Raw genomic sequence first — 20979 nt, 5'->3', positions numbered from 1 at the left:
TGCTCTGTACTTGTAGGTCCCCAAATCGTATCGATTCGGAAAACTGTAGGCGATAATTAATTCCACAAAGTGGCTGTACAAGGCAAGAAATTTGTTATACTGACTCTCATATCTGCTGTACCATAACGTTTGTAATTGATATACAATCAGGAAGGATGGTTTCAAGTTACACTATTCAAAATGGCTTAAGACATATCGAAATTTGACACATGAAGACTATGCACGTGATTCGTATAAGGGATAATATGTTTTATTAAGAGGCTGAACACTGACAATCAACTTTAGGGATTGAGGTTTTTAGCCACAATTTTAGTCACACGCCAATGTGAGGAAAAAGTGTACTAATTTTACATTTTTTTATTTATACTTTAATAAAACGGCGCAAGCCAATTACAATATTAAGGTAAGAATGAATTACAAACTAAACATATTACACAAATAATAGTTAATAAATACAAAGTTTACTGTAAATAACTAACAATTAATTAACATCCAAATACCGTTCATCCATTCCTCTCACAAAAACGAAAGCACTCTGTTAAAATCATCTGCCATCCATCCGCAAATAAATCATACATACATAAAATTGACTCTATTATCTAAATCCGCTGATAAATTCACATAGAGCTACGAAGAATAAGACAGTTATGTTTCGTTAACAGTTACGAAGTTAGTTACGTTACGGTCATAACTGTACTCAATAACTCTTGTTTTTACGTATTAATTTACATTTTTTTTGAATTGTTTAAGGCGTTGAGTTATTTTTTGTTTGCGTGTTTCCTTCCCTAAAATATGGTTGAGGGAGGCGATGACTGGCTCCTGCGTCATGCTCATGAACGGGTGCTGCTTGTGGTGGCAGAATGATCCTATTGCCGGAGACTCGGCTTCATATTCTTAAAAGTTATTATATATGCGCCCTGTACTTTCCCCGGGGCGCAAAAAGAATAGGGGAGTCCCAGGCCCATGGGTGTCGTAAGAGGCGACTAAGGGTGGGTTTTTAGAAGTGGGAGAGTCACGCTGCCGTCTTATGACGTCAGCACAATCGGGCCAGACTCGTCCGGGTTAATTACCACACTCGCACAGAATAACGGCGTGAAGTACCGGCCTAGTGCCGCTATGTTTCGCATAGGTTAGTGTCGAGGACCGGAAGCTATCCCTCCCTCCCCCCCCTCCCCTCAACATAATATGAGAGCGGTCTAAAAAAAGAAACTGCTCTGCCAACAGTATTAATATTTTTTTTGTTAGTTCAAATAAAATATGAATCTTTTGACACTATATTGGAGATGAATGTGCTGTGCCTTGTCCTGCAGAGTTTTTCCACACTCTTGAACCACCAGAAATCACATCCTATACCTCAAAGTTGGCGCTCCAATTATTTTAATGCGCAATCTAAGCCTTCCAAAACATTGCAATGGAACCGGACTTCAGGTCAAGACCTTGCATAAACATGTGATCGAAGCCACCATTTTTACTGGCGTCAACCAAGGGGAAACAGTCTTTATCCCTAGGATTCCCTTGATACTATCGGATTACCAATTTCAATTGAAACGTCTGCAATTTCCGATTAAACTATGCTTTGCGATAAAAATTAATAAGGTAAAGGGCCAAACTTTGAAACCGGTATAGATCTCGGCAATAATTGCTTCTTGCATGGCCAGTTGTATGTGGCGTGCTCCAGAGTCAGTTCACCTGATATTTCTCCAACCCGAAAAAGAACAAGTAATGATGTTTACAGGGAAGTTTTAAAAATAGGGCTGTCTATTTTTCCATACCATCGAATTACCGATTGCAATTTAAACATAGCAACAATTTCTGGTAAAGAAATTATGCTACTCGATAATCTTGTTATAATAAAGCCAGAATCAAACTTTGAAAAATCTCAGAAATTGTTTCTTTCACTACCAGTTGTACCTATGTAGAGGCTTATAGCAATATGTAAATTGAAATTTTGTTTAGGGGGAAGGAGAAGTTCGGAAAAAATAGAACTGTCAGCTCTATTTTCCAAAAAAAAATGTAAATTGTGACCTCTTTAGGTATGAACTATGAAGTGCGGTTTTTACTAGCGGTAGGATTTTTGTCGATAAGATTGATTGCCCTTGCAGGAAAATAATCTCATAGGAAATCAGAAATTATGCGCGGACGAAGTCTCGGGCTAGTTAGTTATAAAGTTAAAATATATTCGGAACTCAATATATTAAAGAATTATATTTTTTTAGTTAATGAACCAGTCCGATACTTTTAGTTGTAGATCTCGGTTACACTCTAGAAGGAACCTCTCGAGAAAAAAATATGTGAGGGTACTCACCTCAATACCTGTTTGTTACATTTAAAGTTTTCCTTTCAGGATATGAAATCTTATCAACAGGTCACGATGTCCTCGTGGAGTTCATTGCCAGATCAAAAGTCGCAGGGCAAGGTTTTAAAGCTAAATATCAGTTCCAAGAAGATGACGACTCTGTCGAAGGTTTAGTAAGCATACAATTGTGTGTTTTTTGTGTCTTATGACGTTTGGTTTAAGCGTACGACTAATACAGACTGCTCATATGAATATTTGCGGCCATGCTCATTCAAATTTAAATGATGTATTGTAAATCCCTGCTAAAGAAAGTATTTCAAAGAACGCTTAATGAACGAAACAGTTTATTATCTAAGGCAAAATATTTTTTCAAATAACTAGTTTTCATTGTGGACTCGCTCGTCCTCAGGAAACGAATAAAACCGAGAAATGTTATAATAGGTATATTAAATGTACATAGTGCACTGTATTAATGAATGGGAATTATTTTCATAAAATTAAATTTTTATCACACCTGAACAAGTCCTTAAATAGTCTTAAGCCTGCATAAAGTAGGAAGGGAAGTTCATGTTGGTATAGTGATAGTCAGTCCGAAACATTTTTATAAAGCGGTTTTATTAAAAACTGTTTTGTATTGTTCTTTTTCCAATGACATCTATTCACAATGCGGGACTCGACGGCAATCTTTTCACATTTTGACAATGCGGGACTCGAACCCCCCTCTCTCGGGTTCTGTCTGAGCGCTCTTACCAACTGAACCAACCGTCCGAGTGACGCATCGACCGAAGTTTTGGTATGTCTTGTTCAAGTCTCAGGTTGTGGCATCATCTACAGGATCTACTTTACAGTTGATAACCTGCTCTATTAGGAAATTGTCTTGAGGTGTCGCTTTTGTAAATCTAAACAATTTGTTATTTTCTTAATTGGTATCCGTCACTTCTGGGATCAAGTTGTAGTTTATTAAGCACACAAGGTACAGGTACATATGAAATTTCTATATTTATTTCCAAAAGTGAGGGTTAGGGACAGTTTATTATTTTCTTAAGTCATATGACTTAAGAAAATAATAAACTGTTTGAAAATTTAATACAATAGAATAATTAGTAGTAATAATTGTTCTGTGTAACACAGCTCGATTGTCTTTTCCTGTTACATGCTCGTAGATAAGATATAGAACAATTATGTTACGTTTAATAATGATTGTTTATCTTGTAGGAGCTATTACAATAGATGGAACATCTATCGGACCCGCAGTAAGAGCAGCCAGTAAGCATGGATATTAATTTAGTATTAGTCAACCTTTACATGTAATATCATAAGAGTTCCAATTGTGAATCAAGGAAAATCTCCCTGAGAAACGTGTGCCCATTTTTCTCATTTCTTCTCCGTTCTTTTGTGGTATATACGTATAAAATTATTGCCAGGTGTTTGTACAATGTACGTCTAAAATCAAATATACAAAAAATAATTAAATTATAAAACGTTTCATGCTTAGCTCTAAAAGTATTTGATAATATTTTACGATTGAAACTTACAATGTAATCCATGATTAAATTACTCTCTAAAAACTCATTTCCTTCTATTAGTTGAAGTCAAGAAATTTTGTAAGTAAAATCAATATTCTTTTAAAAAATAATTATATTTTCAGCCTCATCCTGTGATCAAATATTCAGATCTCACAAAAGTAATTCCGGGAAGCTCATGTCACCGTTGTATCCTTCACCATATCCGCCGAACACACATTGTCATTATAATTTCGTAGCTCGTGGGCGACAGAGAGTTAGACTAGTTTTCGAAGACTTCAGCTTGCAGAGAATAACTGGTAATATTATTGAGTGAGTATTGACTATAAAATATATAATAATTTCGTTTCGGAGTCTCGTGCCAGATTTTGGCGAGACAACACGTCCTGAGGATGCCTCGTGTAGAGGCGAAACACGTGTCGAATTGTTTTAAAGACAAATATTGGCGGAATTAACACTAAAGAAAACTTAAATAATTTGTATATAATAATTTATTAAAGAAAGTACTGAAAAATAATTTAAGGATTATGAACTGACATTCGCCTTTCAAATTTCACAGTGTGCATTTAAGTACAGATTATATTTATTGATTGTATTAATTAAAAAATACCAAGAAAAAAGTACATATTTTTTTGTTTTGTAGTTGTATTGTAGTTAAAAACAACTGAAAGAACACAGTATCTTGTTCCCTTTTTTAAATATTATATATACTTTTCTTCACATTCTAATAATTTATAGTTTTTCTATTTTGTAATTTTATGAAAACTTATATATGCCATGTTGTTGTGATATTTTTCGTGTTGCTCAAAGCAGATATCGAATTTAAAGATATTTGGTTACAGTTGTGAGAGCATGGATTCGCTAGACGTGTTTCTCAACGTTGATGGCAGATTAGAGAAAATGGGTTCATTTTGCGGCGGCGAAGTTCCGAAGGCAATAATGTCGAACGGACCAAAATTAGCAGTAGAATTTAGAGGTGCTTACTCATCCAGACAAAGTAGAGGATTTAAGATATCATATTATTTCGTTGAAGGTAATGATTAATTATACCAGAAATTAAACTGAATTGCTTATGTTATCATATATTGCTCGGTAAATTGATAAGTGGTTCATCATATTGTTCCTAGAAAAGTATTTTATGTTTCTGGAAGAAGTGGAAGAATGAGTGCACGTGTCATTTGATAGGAAGTGATGGTCGCCACCAACACTCGGTGGTGAAGGAATTTCAGGAGTGTTGCCAGCCTTTTAGGAGTTTGTGCTATTTTTGATGACACTCATATCCTAAAAGATAGAGTTGTTCAGACAATACTGTATCCTCGAATATTCAAGAATTGTGCATTGCACGCGTTTTATTGGTTCAAGCTAATACGGGAGCGAAACCGACTAGAAATCAGAACAGTATGATAATTTTTTACTGTTTCCTCGAAGGCTCGCCCTGTGCTGCCCCGGGGCGTAAAAAGAATAGGGTAGTCCCACGTCCAAGGGTGTCGTAAGAGGCGACTACGGGCTTTTTGAAAGTGGGAGAGTCACGCTGCTGTCTTATGACGTCAGCACAATCGGGCCAGACTCGTCCGGGTTACTTACCACACTCGCACAGAATACCGGCGTGAAGTAGCGGCCTAATGCCGCTTCGTTTCGCATAGGTTAGTGTCGAGGACCGGGAGCCGTTCCCCCCCGTCCTTCCCCCCCCCCCCAGCAAAATATGAGAGCGGTATTTACAGAGAAATTACCCCAGGAGGGTACCGGCTCTTGAAGAGCCGGAGAATCCCTCCCCGAGCATTCGCGCTCGGGCTGCCCCTCGTATTCTGGGGAGGGCACAGTACCGCGTATGTCACAGGACAAACAGGGCAGCAACACCACGGCACCCCGCTCCACGCTTAATGTGGACTTTTGTAACATCCGGGGAATTTACTCCAACTTAAACGCCGTCCACCACCACCTTGAGACGGCGCAGCCGGCCTTGTGTTTCCTTACGGAGACGCAGATATCTCGACCTAGCGATACGACATATTTAACGTACCCCGGGTACAAAATTGAGCATAATTTCATGCCTCATGCCGGTGTATGTGTGTACGTTAGGGAGGATATCTGCTGTCGCCGTCTCGGCAATTTTGAGGGTAGGGGCCTGTCTACTCTCTGGCTCCGCGTAGATTTAGAGGATCGCGTCCGCATCTATGCGTGTGTCTACAGGTCCCATAGTGGTAACGCAGAAACGGATCACCTCATGGGCTGCGTTCAAGCGGCATTTGATGACGTGCTTGCTCAGATCCCCTCCGCTGAAATCGTAGTCTTGGGTGATTTCAACGGGCACAATGCCGAATGGCTTGGATCACGTACCACAGACTACGCAGGGCGATCTGTGCATAATTTTGCATTGGCGTATGGTCTGTCCCAATTGGTTGAGTCGCCGACGCGGCTCCCGGATGTGGATAGCCACATGCCGTCCTTATTAGAACTTCTGCTGACTACACATCCCGATGTTTACCAGGTCTCCGTCGACGCCCCTCTCGGAACGTCCGACCATTGCCTGGTCAGGAGTGTACTGCCTATCCGACGCCAACGTCGCAGACCACCAGCGACCCGCCGCGTTTGGCACTACAAGTCAGCAGATTGGGATAGGATGCGTTCCTTTTTTGCATCCTACCCTTGGGGCAGGGTTTGTTTCCCTTCGGATGATCCTAGTGCCTGCGCCGTTGCAGTAGCCGATGTGATACTGGAGGGCATGGATATTTTTATACAAAGCTCTGTAGTACCGATCGGTGGCAGATCACAGCCCTGGTTCGATGCGTCAGTTAAAGCAGCATCTAACTGCAAAAAACAGGCGTATCGAACTTGGGTTGCGGCGCTGGGCTCAAAGAATCCGAACTGCAAAGTTCTGAAGAGGAAATATAACCGTGCCTCCAGATTTTTTAAGCGGCAAATCGCCCGTGCGAAATCGAAGCACGTCGTCAAAATTGGTGAGCAGCTTTCCAGTTACCCGACCGGAACACGCAAGTTCTGGTCGTCGTCGAAAGCTGCTCTTGGTAACTTCAACCAGCCGTCCATGCCGCCGTTGCACATGAGGAATGACACCCTGGCCCATACGGCAAAAGAGAAAGCCGATCTCCTGTGCACTCTTTTTGCCTCCAACTCGACTCTTGACGACAACGGAAAAACACCGCCGACCATCCCTCGGTGTCAGAGCTCCATGCCCGAAGTACAGTTCCGACAGGAAACTGTTAGGCGAGCTCTGTTTTCGTTGGACGTCAGGAAGTCGAGCGGGCCGGATGGCATTTCTCCAGTCGTGCTTAGAACGTGAGCCCCTGAGTTGACGCCGGTGCTAACGCGTTTATTCCGGCACTCTTATTCAAAAGGCGTAGTCCCTGATTCATGGAAGTCAGCCCTTGTCCATCCGATCCCAAAAAAAGGAGACAGTTTGGATCCGGCAAACTACAGGCCTATTGCTATTACCTCCCTACTCTCCAAAATCATGGAGAGCATAATTAACCGCCAGCTCTTGGTATACCTTGAGGGTCACCAGTTGATCAACGACCGGCAGTACGGCTTTCGCCATGGTCGGTCGACTGGCGATCTTCTGGTATACCTAACACATAGATGGGCGGCGGCTATTGAAAGCAAGGGGGAAGGCCTGGCACTTGCTCTGGATATAGCGAAGGCCTTTGATCGTGTATGGCACAAGGCGCTCCTCGCAAAACTTCCATCATTTGGGCTTCCCGAGAGCTTATGCAAGTTGACCTCCAGCTTCCTCACTGGGCGCAGCATACAGGTCGTTATCGACGGTTATTGCTCGAATCCCAAGCCCGTGAACGCTGGTGTGCCCCAAGGCTGTCCGGCCTCACATGGAGTATTGCTGTCATCTCTGGTCTGGCGCACCCCAGTATCAGCTCGATCCATTTGACCGCGTACAACGCAGAGCAGCTCGAATTGTCGGGGACCCAGTACTCTGTGAACGGCTGGATCACTTGGCGTTGCGTAGAGACTTCGCTTCATTGTGTGTCTTCTACCGCATTTATCACGGGGAGTGTTCCGAAGAGCTGTTCAACCTGATTCCTGCCGCCGAATTTCACCTTCGCACGACACGCCACAAGTTACGATATCATCCTCACCATCTGGATGTGTGGCGGTCCTCCACAGTGCGGTTTTCAAGGAGCTTTCTTCCTCGTACCACGAAGCTGTGGAATGAGCTTCCTTGTGCGGTGTTTCCGGGACGATAAGACATGGTACCTTCAATAAAAGCGCGTACACCTTCCTTAAAGGCCGGCAACGCTCTTGTGATTCCTCTGGTGTTGCAGGAGAGTGTGGGCGGCGGTGATCACTTAACACCAGGTGACCCGTACGGTCGTTTGTCCTCCTATTCCATAAAAAAAAAGGCTATTTGGCTTTGCCAGGATCAGATCAATCGCCCAAGATTTTGATACAAGGGGAGGTATAAGAGTAATATTATTGAAGAGCAGTGATGAGATATATTGGGTTTGTTCTTCTTCAGGGGATTAACTTAAACAATCCTCATTTTACCCCATTTCTCAAGATTCTCAATAGAGATACACCAGGTATACAGAAGTCGCCTGATAATTTATTGTCCGGACTGTATTTTGCATAGACCTCTGGTAACGCGGACGGTCGATGGTGTCTTTCCATATTCGTTAGAAGTCAAGTTTAAGACGGAGAGATTTGCTAGAACATCGGCATCCTTCTTTGCCATAAGAGCCAGGGGTCATTCCCACTGTGTAGAGTTGCCAATGACGGCTGCAGTCTTTAAGAGCAGCTTTCAAATGATCAGAACTTACTCCAGACTTATGTTTCGGACTGGTGACTAGAAAGCTTTTCACCGATTCTGACAGTATGCCCCACCACAGGTTGCTTGTTCTTTTTTTGCTTGAAGTAAGCTGCAGAGAGCTTGGTTTGAAATATACATGCCGTGAAGTACCACAGCGACTACTGCAACAGGACAAGCACTCAGATCACCGAGAGGGAAACAATCCTCGGCCCCAGGAATATATTCTATCCCAATCTGCTTACTTGTAGTATGTAACATATGTGGTGCTTGTGACGTCGGAGCCGGTTCAGAGGAAGTGTTCCGAACACTTCCTCTGTCGAATCCCATAAGCAATCGGGGTAGCCACTTGCTGGTAGAATCAAAAAAGCTAGTAATGATATTGAAATGCAGAATTCACCGAAATTCTATGAGGGAACAAAACATTCTATAGTGATAAAAGAAGACTTTGTAGCGTATCATGAAAGAAGAATTGGAAGTTTGGTGATTGTCGTGATATTATACATGACATGTCTTATATCAATAAAAAGGCATAAAAGGAATTTATTTTTTCAAAATTGATTCCTTTAAAATTCATTTTGATGTCATTTCTAATATACTAGATACTACTACCGCTTCGGAAACAAATGGCACTCTGAGAGAGAAGAAACGGCGCAAGAAACTCTCCCAGCATTCTTGTTATATAAATTGGCTTAATAGACATGTTTGCTGTCGAGCTGAGATTCGCGATGAATTTTACGTCGAATGGAAAATTATTAAGAAAAGTTATAAATACAGCAAAACATACATCCCTGATTTATACTGACTGTTAAAGTGCATTAGATTCTCAAGAAAGACGTAAAAGGAAATACGAGCTATTCACTTTTGGCCAAAGCTGTTTTTAGCAGTACATGGATCAAAACCAAGGTTTGGGTTGAAGATTGAAGATGAAAAATTGTACAATTTATGATTTTCAGAAGATCTGATTATTTTGAGCGCAACGGATGATTTTTTAACGGTGACGTAATACCGATTGCTGTTGCATAACGAGGTTGCTAACTAATATATGTATAAGAGTCAATAATAATTACTGCTTCTTTGATATATATTTATATTTTTTTTATTTTATGATTTAGGCACATGAAATACCTAAATGTAAAATGTTCCAGATTACGGCATCACAGGTGGAAAGCAATTGATGGAATTTCCCTGCGCATTTGTTTATAACAGTAGTGTCCGGGCTAGAGGTGTGGTGGTATCACCCAACCACCCGGGCCTCTACCCACGGGATACGGAATGCAATTACTTCTTCCATGCCAAAAAAGGTCAAAAAGTTCACTTACACTTCACACACTTTGATGTTGAAGGAGTTCATCCGTAAGTATAATGCTGCAGGCACACTACATTACCAAGATTTTTTTATAAAAATAAGGGATGAGACGAGCCGCACGTTCAGCTGATGGTGATTCATACGCCCTGCCCATTACAATGCAGTGCCGCTCAGGATTCTCGAAAGACCCAAAAATTCTGAGCGGCACTACAAGTTACAACTGCGCTCGTCACCTTGTCTCAAGATGTTAAGTGTCATTAATTGCCCAGTAATTTCACTAGTTGCTTGTTGTGGTACCCATATATTAGCCGGCATCCTGTGCCAAGGTTCTTCTTGGTTCTTGGTTCGTAAATTTACCAGTGAGAGGATACTCTCACGCGTAAATTTACGAACCAAGCGTCACTTGCACGGTTGGTAGGCTCAGTTGGTTCGAGTCACGCATCGTCCATGAATTTTGGTACAAATTAATTTTTTATATTTAAACCCACACGGGATGGATATCTGTTAATAAAAAAATTAGGAAAATGGTTGACCCTAAAGGCCATCCCTGCAACTCCCTGCTAATTGTTTACTTAAACATTTCAATTGTACTTACGGTGATTTTGATGTCTTCGAGCTCAAAAATATAATTTGTGTTATTTTGAGTTATTCGAGCACAAAGAGTTAGCTGTTATGTTTTTGAGCTCTTAAAACTCAAAAGTCTGATGAAATTTAAATAAAACTCTATTTTATAAATTATTAAACCGCAATTACTTTTGCATGAAAAAACCGATTTTCACGCAGTTTTCAGTCGATCGGTATAGCCGTTTTTAGTATTTAAAAAAAACACACATATTTTAACCACAGATCATTTAGTATTTTTTGATTTGAGATTTCTCAAAATATACCGGTCCGAATCCCTACCCTCACCTCTCGTATTGTTACGTTGCGTGTGCGACACAAGCACATCTCATCTACAACTATGGATATATGTAGTTACAAACCTACCTTGGCTGACACCGACTCCAAAAATAACAATTATTTTAACAGGAACTAGATTTATTAGATTGTATAAAAATACGCAATTTTATTACTTTTTAGTGCATTATATTTATTATTGTGGAATAGCTTTTTTGAAGTTGGTTGTCTTTTTGTTATTTTTTTTTATTTTTAGTGAATCTGAAGTACACTAACTAATTATTTGTCTAAATATTTGTAGACCTATTAAGCTTAGCAATGCAGCAATGAATATAAGCGCATGCAATTTGATTACAGACAGATCACTTAGCGTTGTGTAGAGACGTAGCTTCATTGTGTGTTCTCTACCGCATTTATCACGGGGAGTATTCCGAAGAGCTGTTTAACCTCCGCCGAATTCCACCTTCGCACGACACGCCACAAGTTAGGATATCATCTCCACCATCTGGATGGGTGGCGGTGCGGTCCTCCACAGTGCGGTTTTTAAAGAGCTTTCTTCCACGTACTACAAAGCTGTGGAATTAGTTTCCTTGTGCCGTGTTTCCGGGATGATACGACATGAGTAACTTCAAAAAACCTTCCTTAAAGGCCAGCAAAGCTCCTGTGATTCCTCTGGTGTTGCAAGAGAATGCAGGCGGTGGTGATCACTTAACACCATGTGACCCGTACGCTATTTTAAAAAAACACATAAATTTTGCCACACATTTTGCACCATTACTGTAACTCGTTAAGGAGTTCAATTGATCATTATATTCGGCTACGACAATTACTTGATCATAACGACGTTACGGTAGGTTACTCTTATATCTGGTTAGCATAAAAAAGATTCGGCCGAGTATCGTTAATTTGTCATGGATCCCATAAACAGAAGCTAATCAAACCCTCATAAAAGTACCATTGAAGTATATTCTTTCCAATAGGAAAATAATCGAAATCGATTGGCGCGATATTAAATTAATCGTCCATTTGTCGCGCAAATATATAGCGAATATAAGACTTTTATGTTTTTTACTTTTATGATGCTATTGTGCCATGACCAAATAACAATGGGACCACACGGGAAGTACCAGCTTACAATTAAAAACAGAATTATCAAAATGGGTTCAGCCAGTCGAAAGTTCTGAGGTAACAAACATAAAAAAATACCGACGAATTGAGAACATCCTCCTTTTTTGAAGTCCGTTAAAAATGACACACTGTGATAAATTATTGTTCATAAAACTTATAATAATATTACCTAGACTTGCCATAAATTCTGAAACAAAGAAAAACAAAAAGTTTCTGTAGCAAATAACGTTTATTACTTTTACAGTGTGTTAGTTTAACACATAAATATAAAACAATTTAAAATGGAAAAAGATTATTCGAAGTGGTCTCCATTGGCGGCAATATAGTCCTTTAAACATTGAGGCCAGTTATCAATAGAAGCAGGAACTCTTCCCATGGGAAAATTCTTCACTGCCAATCATAATCACAATCAATCATTGTTTTAAGGAACTCCAAATTATGATGGCGTTTAGAGCAAGCCGTCCTCCTTAAAACCGACCATAAATCATAATCCAGTGGATTAACATCGGGACTAGACGACGGCCAGTCTGCAGCTCTGATGAAGTCCTAAACATTCGTTTCCAACCAAGTCTGCGTAGACCGAGACCGATTTTTTTACCCGGTGGGTCATAAAGCTCTCATAAAAAATTCAAGACGCGGTCTTGCTGGAAGGCCCATTCTTGGTTATTAAACGTCGTTCATCGCCGTGTGTTTTTGAATAACACATCAAAATGGCAATCAAGCCCGTATACAGGCCGACTCTCGTCAAAAAGAGGACGAAAAGATGTATCCGCCATCAATCGGATCGATATGACAAACTTAAACGTAACTGGCGCAAGCCCAGAGGTATTGACAACAGAGTGCGTAGGCGTTTCAAGGGCCAGTATCTTATGCCCAGCATTGGTTACGGTTCAAACAAGAAAACACGTCACATGTTACCCAATGGTTTCAAAAAGGTACTAGTACACAATGTTAAGGAGCTGGAAATCCTGATGATGCAAAACAGGAAGTACTGTCACAAAGTCTCTTCAAAGAAGCAGAAGTTGATCGTAGAGCGCGCACAGCAGCTTAGAGTCAGACTTACTAATGCAGCCGCAAGACTTCGTACCCAAGAGAATGAATAAATTTATTATAAAAAAAAATTATTATTATTAAACATGGTGTTGTTAAGGGGCTTCACTACCTTTTCAAGAATGGTATCTTGATACCTGTGCCACCTTGTCACAAATGTATGGCTCAGTCACTCCTTCATAGCTGCTAGATAATACTCCACCAAACCATCACTGAACCACATCGGATAGTGCCCACTTTGCACTCTGTCGACTAATTGGGTAGCTTCCTTAGAGCTTTGAGTATTAATACGTTCATTTTGTTTGTTAAAATGTTCCTTAATTGTAAAAAAATCTCATTATCAAATAATTTTTGTGACCTCCCTTTGTTTACCGCTCTCAATATCAGTAGTTGTTGCGATTATACGAGTACCAACCTGTTCTTTTTAAATTATCTTAGTCATCTTTTAAAATACGCGACATGGTTCTAGGTGTTATCTTCATCTCCCGAGATAAAATCTTTTGCTTTCGATCAGGATTTCTTAGAATTCTTTCCCCTAGTGCTTTGACCACCTTTTTCGTACGAACACAACGTGGACGGCCAGATTTTTTTCTGTCACAAACAGAGGAGGTCTCATTGTACCTATTAATAGCCCGCCACACAAACATTTTACTAATACCAAGCGTATGCAGAGTTTAAAAAAAAATAACAAAAAACAACCGACTTCAAATACACTTTTTCAAAATAATAGATGTAATATGCACTAAAAAGTATAAAATTAATTGCGTATTTTTATACATTATTATTATTATTAATCTAATTAATTAATCTAATTATAGTTAAGATTTTTGTTATTTTTGGAATTGGACCACACGGGAAGCACTAGCTTTCAAATAAAAAAAGAATTATCAAAATCGGTTCACGCAGTCGAAGGTTTTGTTAAGGTAACAAACATAAAAAAAGAACACCGATGAATTGCGAACCTCCTCCTTTTTTGAAGTCGGCTAAAAATTGCATTTGGTTCCATACCTACTTTGTGTAATGCAATCACACCGATTCCGTTCTCTTTATCACCCCACTCCATTTTAATATCGCAAAATATTGTACAATGTATTGGCGCCAAAATGAGAAAACTCAATGAACAATCATATAAATATGACGGATTCCAAATTCAGATGTAATATTTTGTTTATTTTTAATTGTAACTTTGTTTTATTTTAACTTTTTTTTTGTACTTTAATTGTATTTATGGTCTGACTAAGTATGTATAACCCGAGAGTTATTAGAGTACCTATATATATTTGAAGACTTCCTGAGACATTCCGACCCGTCGTTGTCGACGGACATTGCTCGAACCCGAAGCCCGTGAATGCTGGAGTGCCCCAAGGCTGTGTGCTATCTCCTACGCTGTTTCTTCTGCATATCAATGATATGTTGGACACCTCCAACATTCATTGCTATACAGATGACAGCACTGGTGATGCCGTATACACGGGCCATGCACGTCTCTCTCGGGAAATCGTCGACCAGTGCCGGGAGAAACTTGTGTCTTCTATCGAGTCCTCTCTTGAGAAGGTCGCGGAATGGAGAAAATTGAACGTTGTCCAATTTAACCCCCAGAAGACTCAAGTTTGCGCGTTTACCACTAAAAAAACCCCATTTGTCGTATCACCGCTCTTCGACAACACTTCCCTCAAAGCCTCGCCTAGTATCGGAATACTGGGTCTCGAAATCTCGAGCGATTGCCAATTTCGTGGTCATCTGGAAGGCAAAGCCAAATTGGCTTCAAAGAAACTGGGCGTCATTAATAGAGCACGGCAATACTTCAAGCCGGCCCACATTCTAGCCCTGTACAAAGTGCAGGTCCGGCCACACATGGAGTATTGCTGTCATCTCTGGTCTGGCGCACCCCAGTATCAGCTCGATCCATTTGACCGCGTGCAACGCAGAGCAGCTCGAATTGTAGGCTCTGTGAACGGCTGGATCACTTGGCGTTGCGTAGAGACGTCGCTTCATTGTGTGTCTTCTACCGCATTTATCACGGGGAGTGTTCTGAAGAGCTGTTTAACCTGATTCCTGCCGCCGAATTCCACCTTCGTTATCATCCTCACCATCTGGATGTGTGGCGGTCCTCCACAGTGCGGTTTTCAAGGAGCTTTCTTCCACGTACTACAAAGCTGTGGAATGAGCTTCCTTGTGCGGTGTTTCAGGGACGATACGACATGGGTACCTTCAAAAAAAGCGCGTACACCTTCCTTAAAGGCCGGCAACACTCATGTGATTCCTCTGGTGTTGCAAGAGATTGTGGGCGGCGGTGATCACTTAACAACAGGTGACCCGTACGCTCGTCTGTCCTCCTATACCATAAAAAAAGACTATTTTGTTTTAATAAGTCTACACAAATCTATGAACTATAATACATCATTCTTAGCTTTTACGGCTATTGACAATAAAAATAATTCTCCACTTTTCACTCTCAACCCATCACACTAAGATTTTCACTTTAGTTTCGTTCGGTTCTCTTCCAAGTTTCATAACCGCGGGTTGACCAACCAGAAGAGCCGATACTTATAAATTGAACCTTAGTATGAGCCCACGTGACTATTAATCTTCCCCAAGTTTCTAGATAAGTACGAGTATATTAAATATAAATAACATTATAAACTTACAGTTGTGAATCAGTATCGGCGAGTGACTATGTTGAATTTTCAAATGAAATAAAAAGTACAAGGACGTCGCGACATTGCGGACAATTAAAGGACTTAAAAATTGTGTCTAGTAAAGACTTCTTCAGAATAACGTTTAGATCAAACGACAGATTAGATGGGACTGGATTTAAAGCAAATTATATTTTTCTAAAGGATTCAGAAATGAACATAATCAAGATGGCAGCGAGTGCTTGTGGTAAGAATAAAATTATGATAATATTGAGGCATGCGCTGGCAAGCCATTCTTTAGTAAATAATAAATAACACACAAGTGATAATGAACACTAAAATCAAATTGAGCGTCGTCAACAGAATCTTTGAGCGGTGTATTCGGTGTATGCGTGTCAGCAGAATCTTATTATATCATCTAAAATTATCAATTTATGAAATTTATTTATTGATTAATTAATTATAAATTAGTTGTCCTTCCTAACTTTCTGTAACCAACACCTACCTATCAATAATTACCGTATTTGGACGTAGTTACGCAAAAAGGACTCAAACCACACTTTGGTCAAAATAGAGCTAAGTATGTCATCGTACTTCTGAATGTCGAATCTGTCATGTAGTGAAAATCCTATTTTTAGAATGTACACAGAAACTGTTTTTTTTGATATGGAAGATTATTTAGAGCAGAAATTTCAAATGCCTTTAACACAAGAGTGCCTTTGTGTGGTTTGAGTCCTTTCTGCTTAACTACGTCCAATTGAAAATATTGCGAATTCCACGTTTCTCTAAATATCTCTAGTATTCAATGTTGAAATAAAAGTAAATAAATAAAATTAACCATATCAGCTCGAACCATTTGACTGCGCGCAACGCAGAGCTGCTGGAATTGTCGGGGATCTAGCCGGCAGGCCTAGCACAGTAATGTGAACGACTAGGTCACGTGGCGTACGTTGAGACGTCGCTTCATTGTATGTCTTCTACCGCATCTATGCAGGCGTTGTTCCGAAGAGCTGTTTCACCTGATTCCTGCCGCTGAATTTCATCTTCGCACGACACTCCACAAATTATAATATCATCCATCTGGATGTTTGGTGTTCCTCCATAGTGTGGTTTACAAGGAACTTTCTTCCACGTAGGTACAAACTAAGCTGTGGAATGAGCTTCGTTGTGCGCGAGTGTTTACCGGTGGTTTAAGGAACTAAAGTCTGACAACGCTCCTGTGGAATGTGGTCGGCAGTGATCACTTTACATCAGATGACCCGTTCGCTTGTTTGTCCTCGTATACAACTTCTTTAGTACTATTTCTTACTGTTACATTAATGATCCTCCGACGGAGTTCCACCGCCGTCGCGGCACCATCAATAATGTGTGGTCTTCCATCACGCAGCCAAACTTAGTATGTACTTCCTTGATTTCTATGGTAATGCTAGAGAAATACGAAAAAAAAGTACTGTTAGAATTGTAGAAGAAATGAAATAATGAATCTGAATAATCTAATGAAATAAAACAAAAATACGATATTCTGTTTCATATATATATCTTGTTTTATTTAATATCAACTTCGTTTAATTAATTTCTTATCATGAATATAATGAAGCCATTTTAAATTAATTGTCACGGGGAAACTTATTTGTTGTATGTTATATACAACTTTGTTTATTACACGCCTTATCAACAAGAGGCGATAGCGTGTATATAATTAAACGTATAGTGTGACAAACAATGGATTACTAATAACACCTGCAAGGTGCCTGTCTACACAATCATAAGCTTTTAATGTATTTTTTATTATTACAATTAGTTGATTGATAGAGCCCAAAAAACAAAAATTAAGAATAAAGAATGCAATTATTTCTTGCTCAAGGTGTCTTCCACTAAGTTATCGTTTAAATATCTGTTAAACATTTTAATTTTAATAAAAATTTACTTTCTACACAAAACCATGACTTCGCACGGAACGCGAGACGTCGCGGGTTCGAGTCCCGCATCGTTCATATAATTTTGTTTTCAAATTTTATTTGTGTAATAAATGTAATCCCAGAAGTCAAGCTTATCATATACTTTGAAACGTAACAAATTGTTTATAATATAATGTTTGTCTGTCTTTTGTTTCAGATTGGAGTCAAATATTCAGTTTGACAATTTGGCTCTTAATATTGATACGTCACTTAATCTTCTGAGAATTAATAATAATAATGTATTAAGTTAAAAGATAAATAAATTATTATTGTTGGTAAAAATGAATATTATTTCAAAACTTGCTGACCCGGCCAACGTTTGGCGAATTGTTTATAGTTAATAACTCCTCCGCCCGCAGTCATCCTGTCGCCCGCCACCGGACTGCACCATAATATCACGCACTCGGTTGTTTATCGTTATCGTCAAAAAATAAAGAAAATTAAAGAAATACAAAATCATAAAGCAGATTTCCCAGTGAGAGGATCATCCATCCACCACAAGTAGCGTTCACGATCATGACACATGGACCAGCCATCGCCTGCCATTGACATATTTTAGGGAAGGGAATGACCCGACCAACGTTGCCGCCACAAACAGTGGCATTAAGCGAGCATGGCGATGCCAGTCACGAGAACTCTACCAATTAACAAAACATTTATTTATTTTCTCAAAATTAATTCCTTTAGAATTTTTTTTGATGTCATTTCTAATATACAAGATACTACTACCGCTTCGGAAACAAATGGCGCTCGGAGAGAGAAGAAGCGGCGCAAGAAACTCTCCCAGCATTCTTTTTTTGCCCTCTTTTCAATAAAAATATACATCTATTATATATATAAAATTGGAGGTGTGTGTCCCTATATGTCAAAACTACGCATCGCAGACCAAAATTGTGCACTATGGTGGTTGCAAGTCGATAATTATAAGGGTGTAAAAGATACGGGGGTTGAAAGATGTTAACTTTGAAAATGTGACTATTATTGATCTAAAATGGTCTGGATTGTTCAGGAAATTTCTGGAATGTTCTAGAAAGCTTTAATATGTATACCAATGTTCTGATCGATCGAAAATGTTCTAGTAAATTCTAGAATGATCTAGAAAATTCTAGAATGTTCTAAAATGATATGGGAAGTTCTAAAATCGACGCTTAGATTCTGATCGAATGAGAATGTTCTAGAAAATTCTAGAATGATCCAGAAATGTTTAGAATGATCTGGGAAATTCTGGAATGATGTAGGGAGTTCTAAAATCTACGTTTAGATTCTGATTAAATAAGAATGTTCTAGAAAATTCTAAAATGATCTGGGAAGTTCTAAAATCTACATTTAGATTCTAATCGAATAAGAATGTTCTAGAAAATTCTAAAATGATCTGGGAAGTTCTAAAATCTACATTTAGATTCTAATCGAATGAAATGTCTAGAATGATCTGGAAAATTCTAGAATTATATAAAGAGTTCTAAAATCTACGTTTAGATTCTGATTGAATAGAAATGATTTAGGAAATTCTAGAATGATCTAGAAATTTATCGAATAATCTAGAACATCCAAGAATAATTTGGATATCTTTGGAATGTATTTCAAGGCTCTGATTGATCAAATATATTTGAAATGTTCGAAAAAATTCTAGAATCACCTAGAAATTTCTAGAATGATCTAGAATATTCCAGAATGTTTTAGAAATGATTTATATGCCACGGTTTTGAACGATTAAGAATGTTCTAGATTGTATGCTAATTTTCTGATCAATATAGAATGTTCTGGAAATTCCTCCAATGATCTAGAAAGCTCCAAAATGTATCTCAAATTTTTGATAGATTAGAAATATGCTGGATCGTTCTAGAAACTTTTAAAATTTCTTGAGATACTTAAAAGTCGAAATTATTAGAACAATCCGGAAAATTTGGTCGGTAGTGGGGATAATTTTTGCGACTATATAAGCCGAAATGTCAAACCCGTGCTTCAGTCGATTTTTTATAAGAATTGTATAACGAAAAAATAAATATTAAAAATTAAATAATCATAAATAACAGCGTAGAGTGTTTTTTAAAGTGAAGAATCAAAAGTTTTAACGTGCAGTGTAATACACAATATTGTTTCTTTTTTTTTTTTAGTTTTTTTATTTTAGTGCAGTGTGAAAAAGGTGAAAAAAAAAATTAAAATATTACTTACGATGCCGAAACGTAAATGCGTATTCTCACGTTCTCGAATTGTATCGAAAAGGCAAAAAATGTCACGGAGAAATGAAACTACAGACGAAAGAGAACAACGTCTCACATTACTTCGAGAAAATTATCATCAAAGTCGAAATAATCAGACTGAACAGCAGCTTAATGATTCTAAAGAAACGGACTGAATCAGAAAAAGATTGCAAAGAAAAAGAAAGACAAATGAACAGGCAGATGATAGAAGAATACAAAATGCAATAAGAATGCGTGATCTTCGACTAAATGAACAAATGGAGGCTCAAAATGTTTCTAAAACAACTGTATATTCTGTTCGTCAAAAACGTCGGGAAAAATACAGTCTTGAACAAGAGGCGTTTCATTATAATCCTACTAGAAATTATTTTGAACATTCAAGTATAGTGATCGGAAGAATGAATGAAGTATGCAAATTTTGTGAAGCTAGAAAATTCAAAGGAGAAACGCAAAGTATATGCTGTTCAAGTGGCAAAATTAAATTACCAGAGTTAAAATCACTGCCACCGGAATTTCTAGAATATATGAAAGGAGAAACACAAAATTCTAAAGAATTCTTACAAAAAATTAGAAATTACAATGCATGCTTTCAAATGACTTCATTTGGAGCAACTGCAGTAATTGAAGAAAAAGGATTTAGTCCAGTATTTAAAATACAGGGACAAGTATATCATAAAATTGGATTATTATTGTCACTCCCAAATAATACTCCGAAGTTTTTACAAATTTACTTTGTAGGAAATGAAGAAGACGAACTGGATCAAAGGCTTTCAAATTTTACAGAATTGCGTCGAGATATAATTCTTCATTTACAGCGCTTTCTACATGAAAATAATGAGTTGATAAAGATATTTAAGACTGCGATGGAAAAAATGGTTTCGGATAGTTATAAAATAATAATTCGGGCAGATAAAAAGCCAATTGGCGAACACGAAAGACGATTTAATGCACCTCAAGTAAATGAAATAGCCGTAGTTATGGTGGACAATGAAAGTAGTTATAGGGATATTGTGGTACAACGAAGAAGTAATAAGTTGGAACGCATCGCTGAAACTCATCACATGTATGACGCCTTACAGTATTCACAAATATTTTGTCATGGTGAAGACGGTTACCATTTTAATATTCAGCATGTTGATCCACAAACAAATAGCCCTACAAACAAAAAAGTTTCTTCCAAGGAATTTTACGCATATCGGAGAGAGTG

General features: G+C 38.7%; 2 protein-coding genes across 2 annotated transcripts in view; both read left to right on the top strand.

Moving 5' to 3' along the window:
- Positions 1–17853, top strand: part of LOC126965632 (suppressor of lurcher protein 1-like) — a 59633-nt gene extending 41780 nt beyond the window's left edge. The window contains exons 9-15 of the mRNA XM_050809303.1: positions 2345–2464; positions 3512–3562; positions 3945–4131; positions 4662–4852; positions 9742–9949; positions 15628–15860; positions 17729–17853. Coding sequence (XP_050665260.1) covers positions 2345–2464; positions 3512–3562; positions 3945–4131; positions 4662–4852; positions 9742–9949; positions 15628–15860; positions 17729–17793 — 1055 coding nt within the window. The 3' untranslated portion in view covers positions 17794–17853. The remainder of the gene's footprint in view (positions 1–2344; positions 2465–3511; positions 3563–3944; positions 4132–4661; positions 4853–9741; positions 9950–15627; positions 15861–17728) is intronic.
- Positions 12583–13030, top strand: LOC126965640 (60S ribosomal protein L32-like). Its single transcript, XM_050809315.1, has one exon. It carries the CDS (start codon positions 12638–12640, stop codon positions 13028–13030), a length of 393 nt encoding a protein of 130 aa, XP_050665272.1. The 5' UTR covers positions 12583–12637.
- Positions 17854–20979: the final 3126 nt, after the last annotated feature.

Source organism: Leptidea sinapis, chromosome 8, assembly GCF_905404315.1.
Source record: "Leptidea sinapis chromosome 8, ilLepSina1.1, whole genome shotgun sequence".
Taxonomy (NCBI): domain Eukaryota; kingdom Metazoa; phylum Arthropoda; class Insecta; order Lepidoptera; family Pieridae; genus Leptidea; species Leptidea sinapis.
Note: the sequence above shows the minus strand (reverse complement) of the source record. Positions and strands in the feature narration are given on the sequence as shown.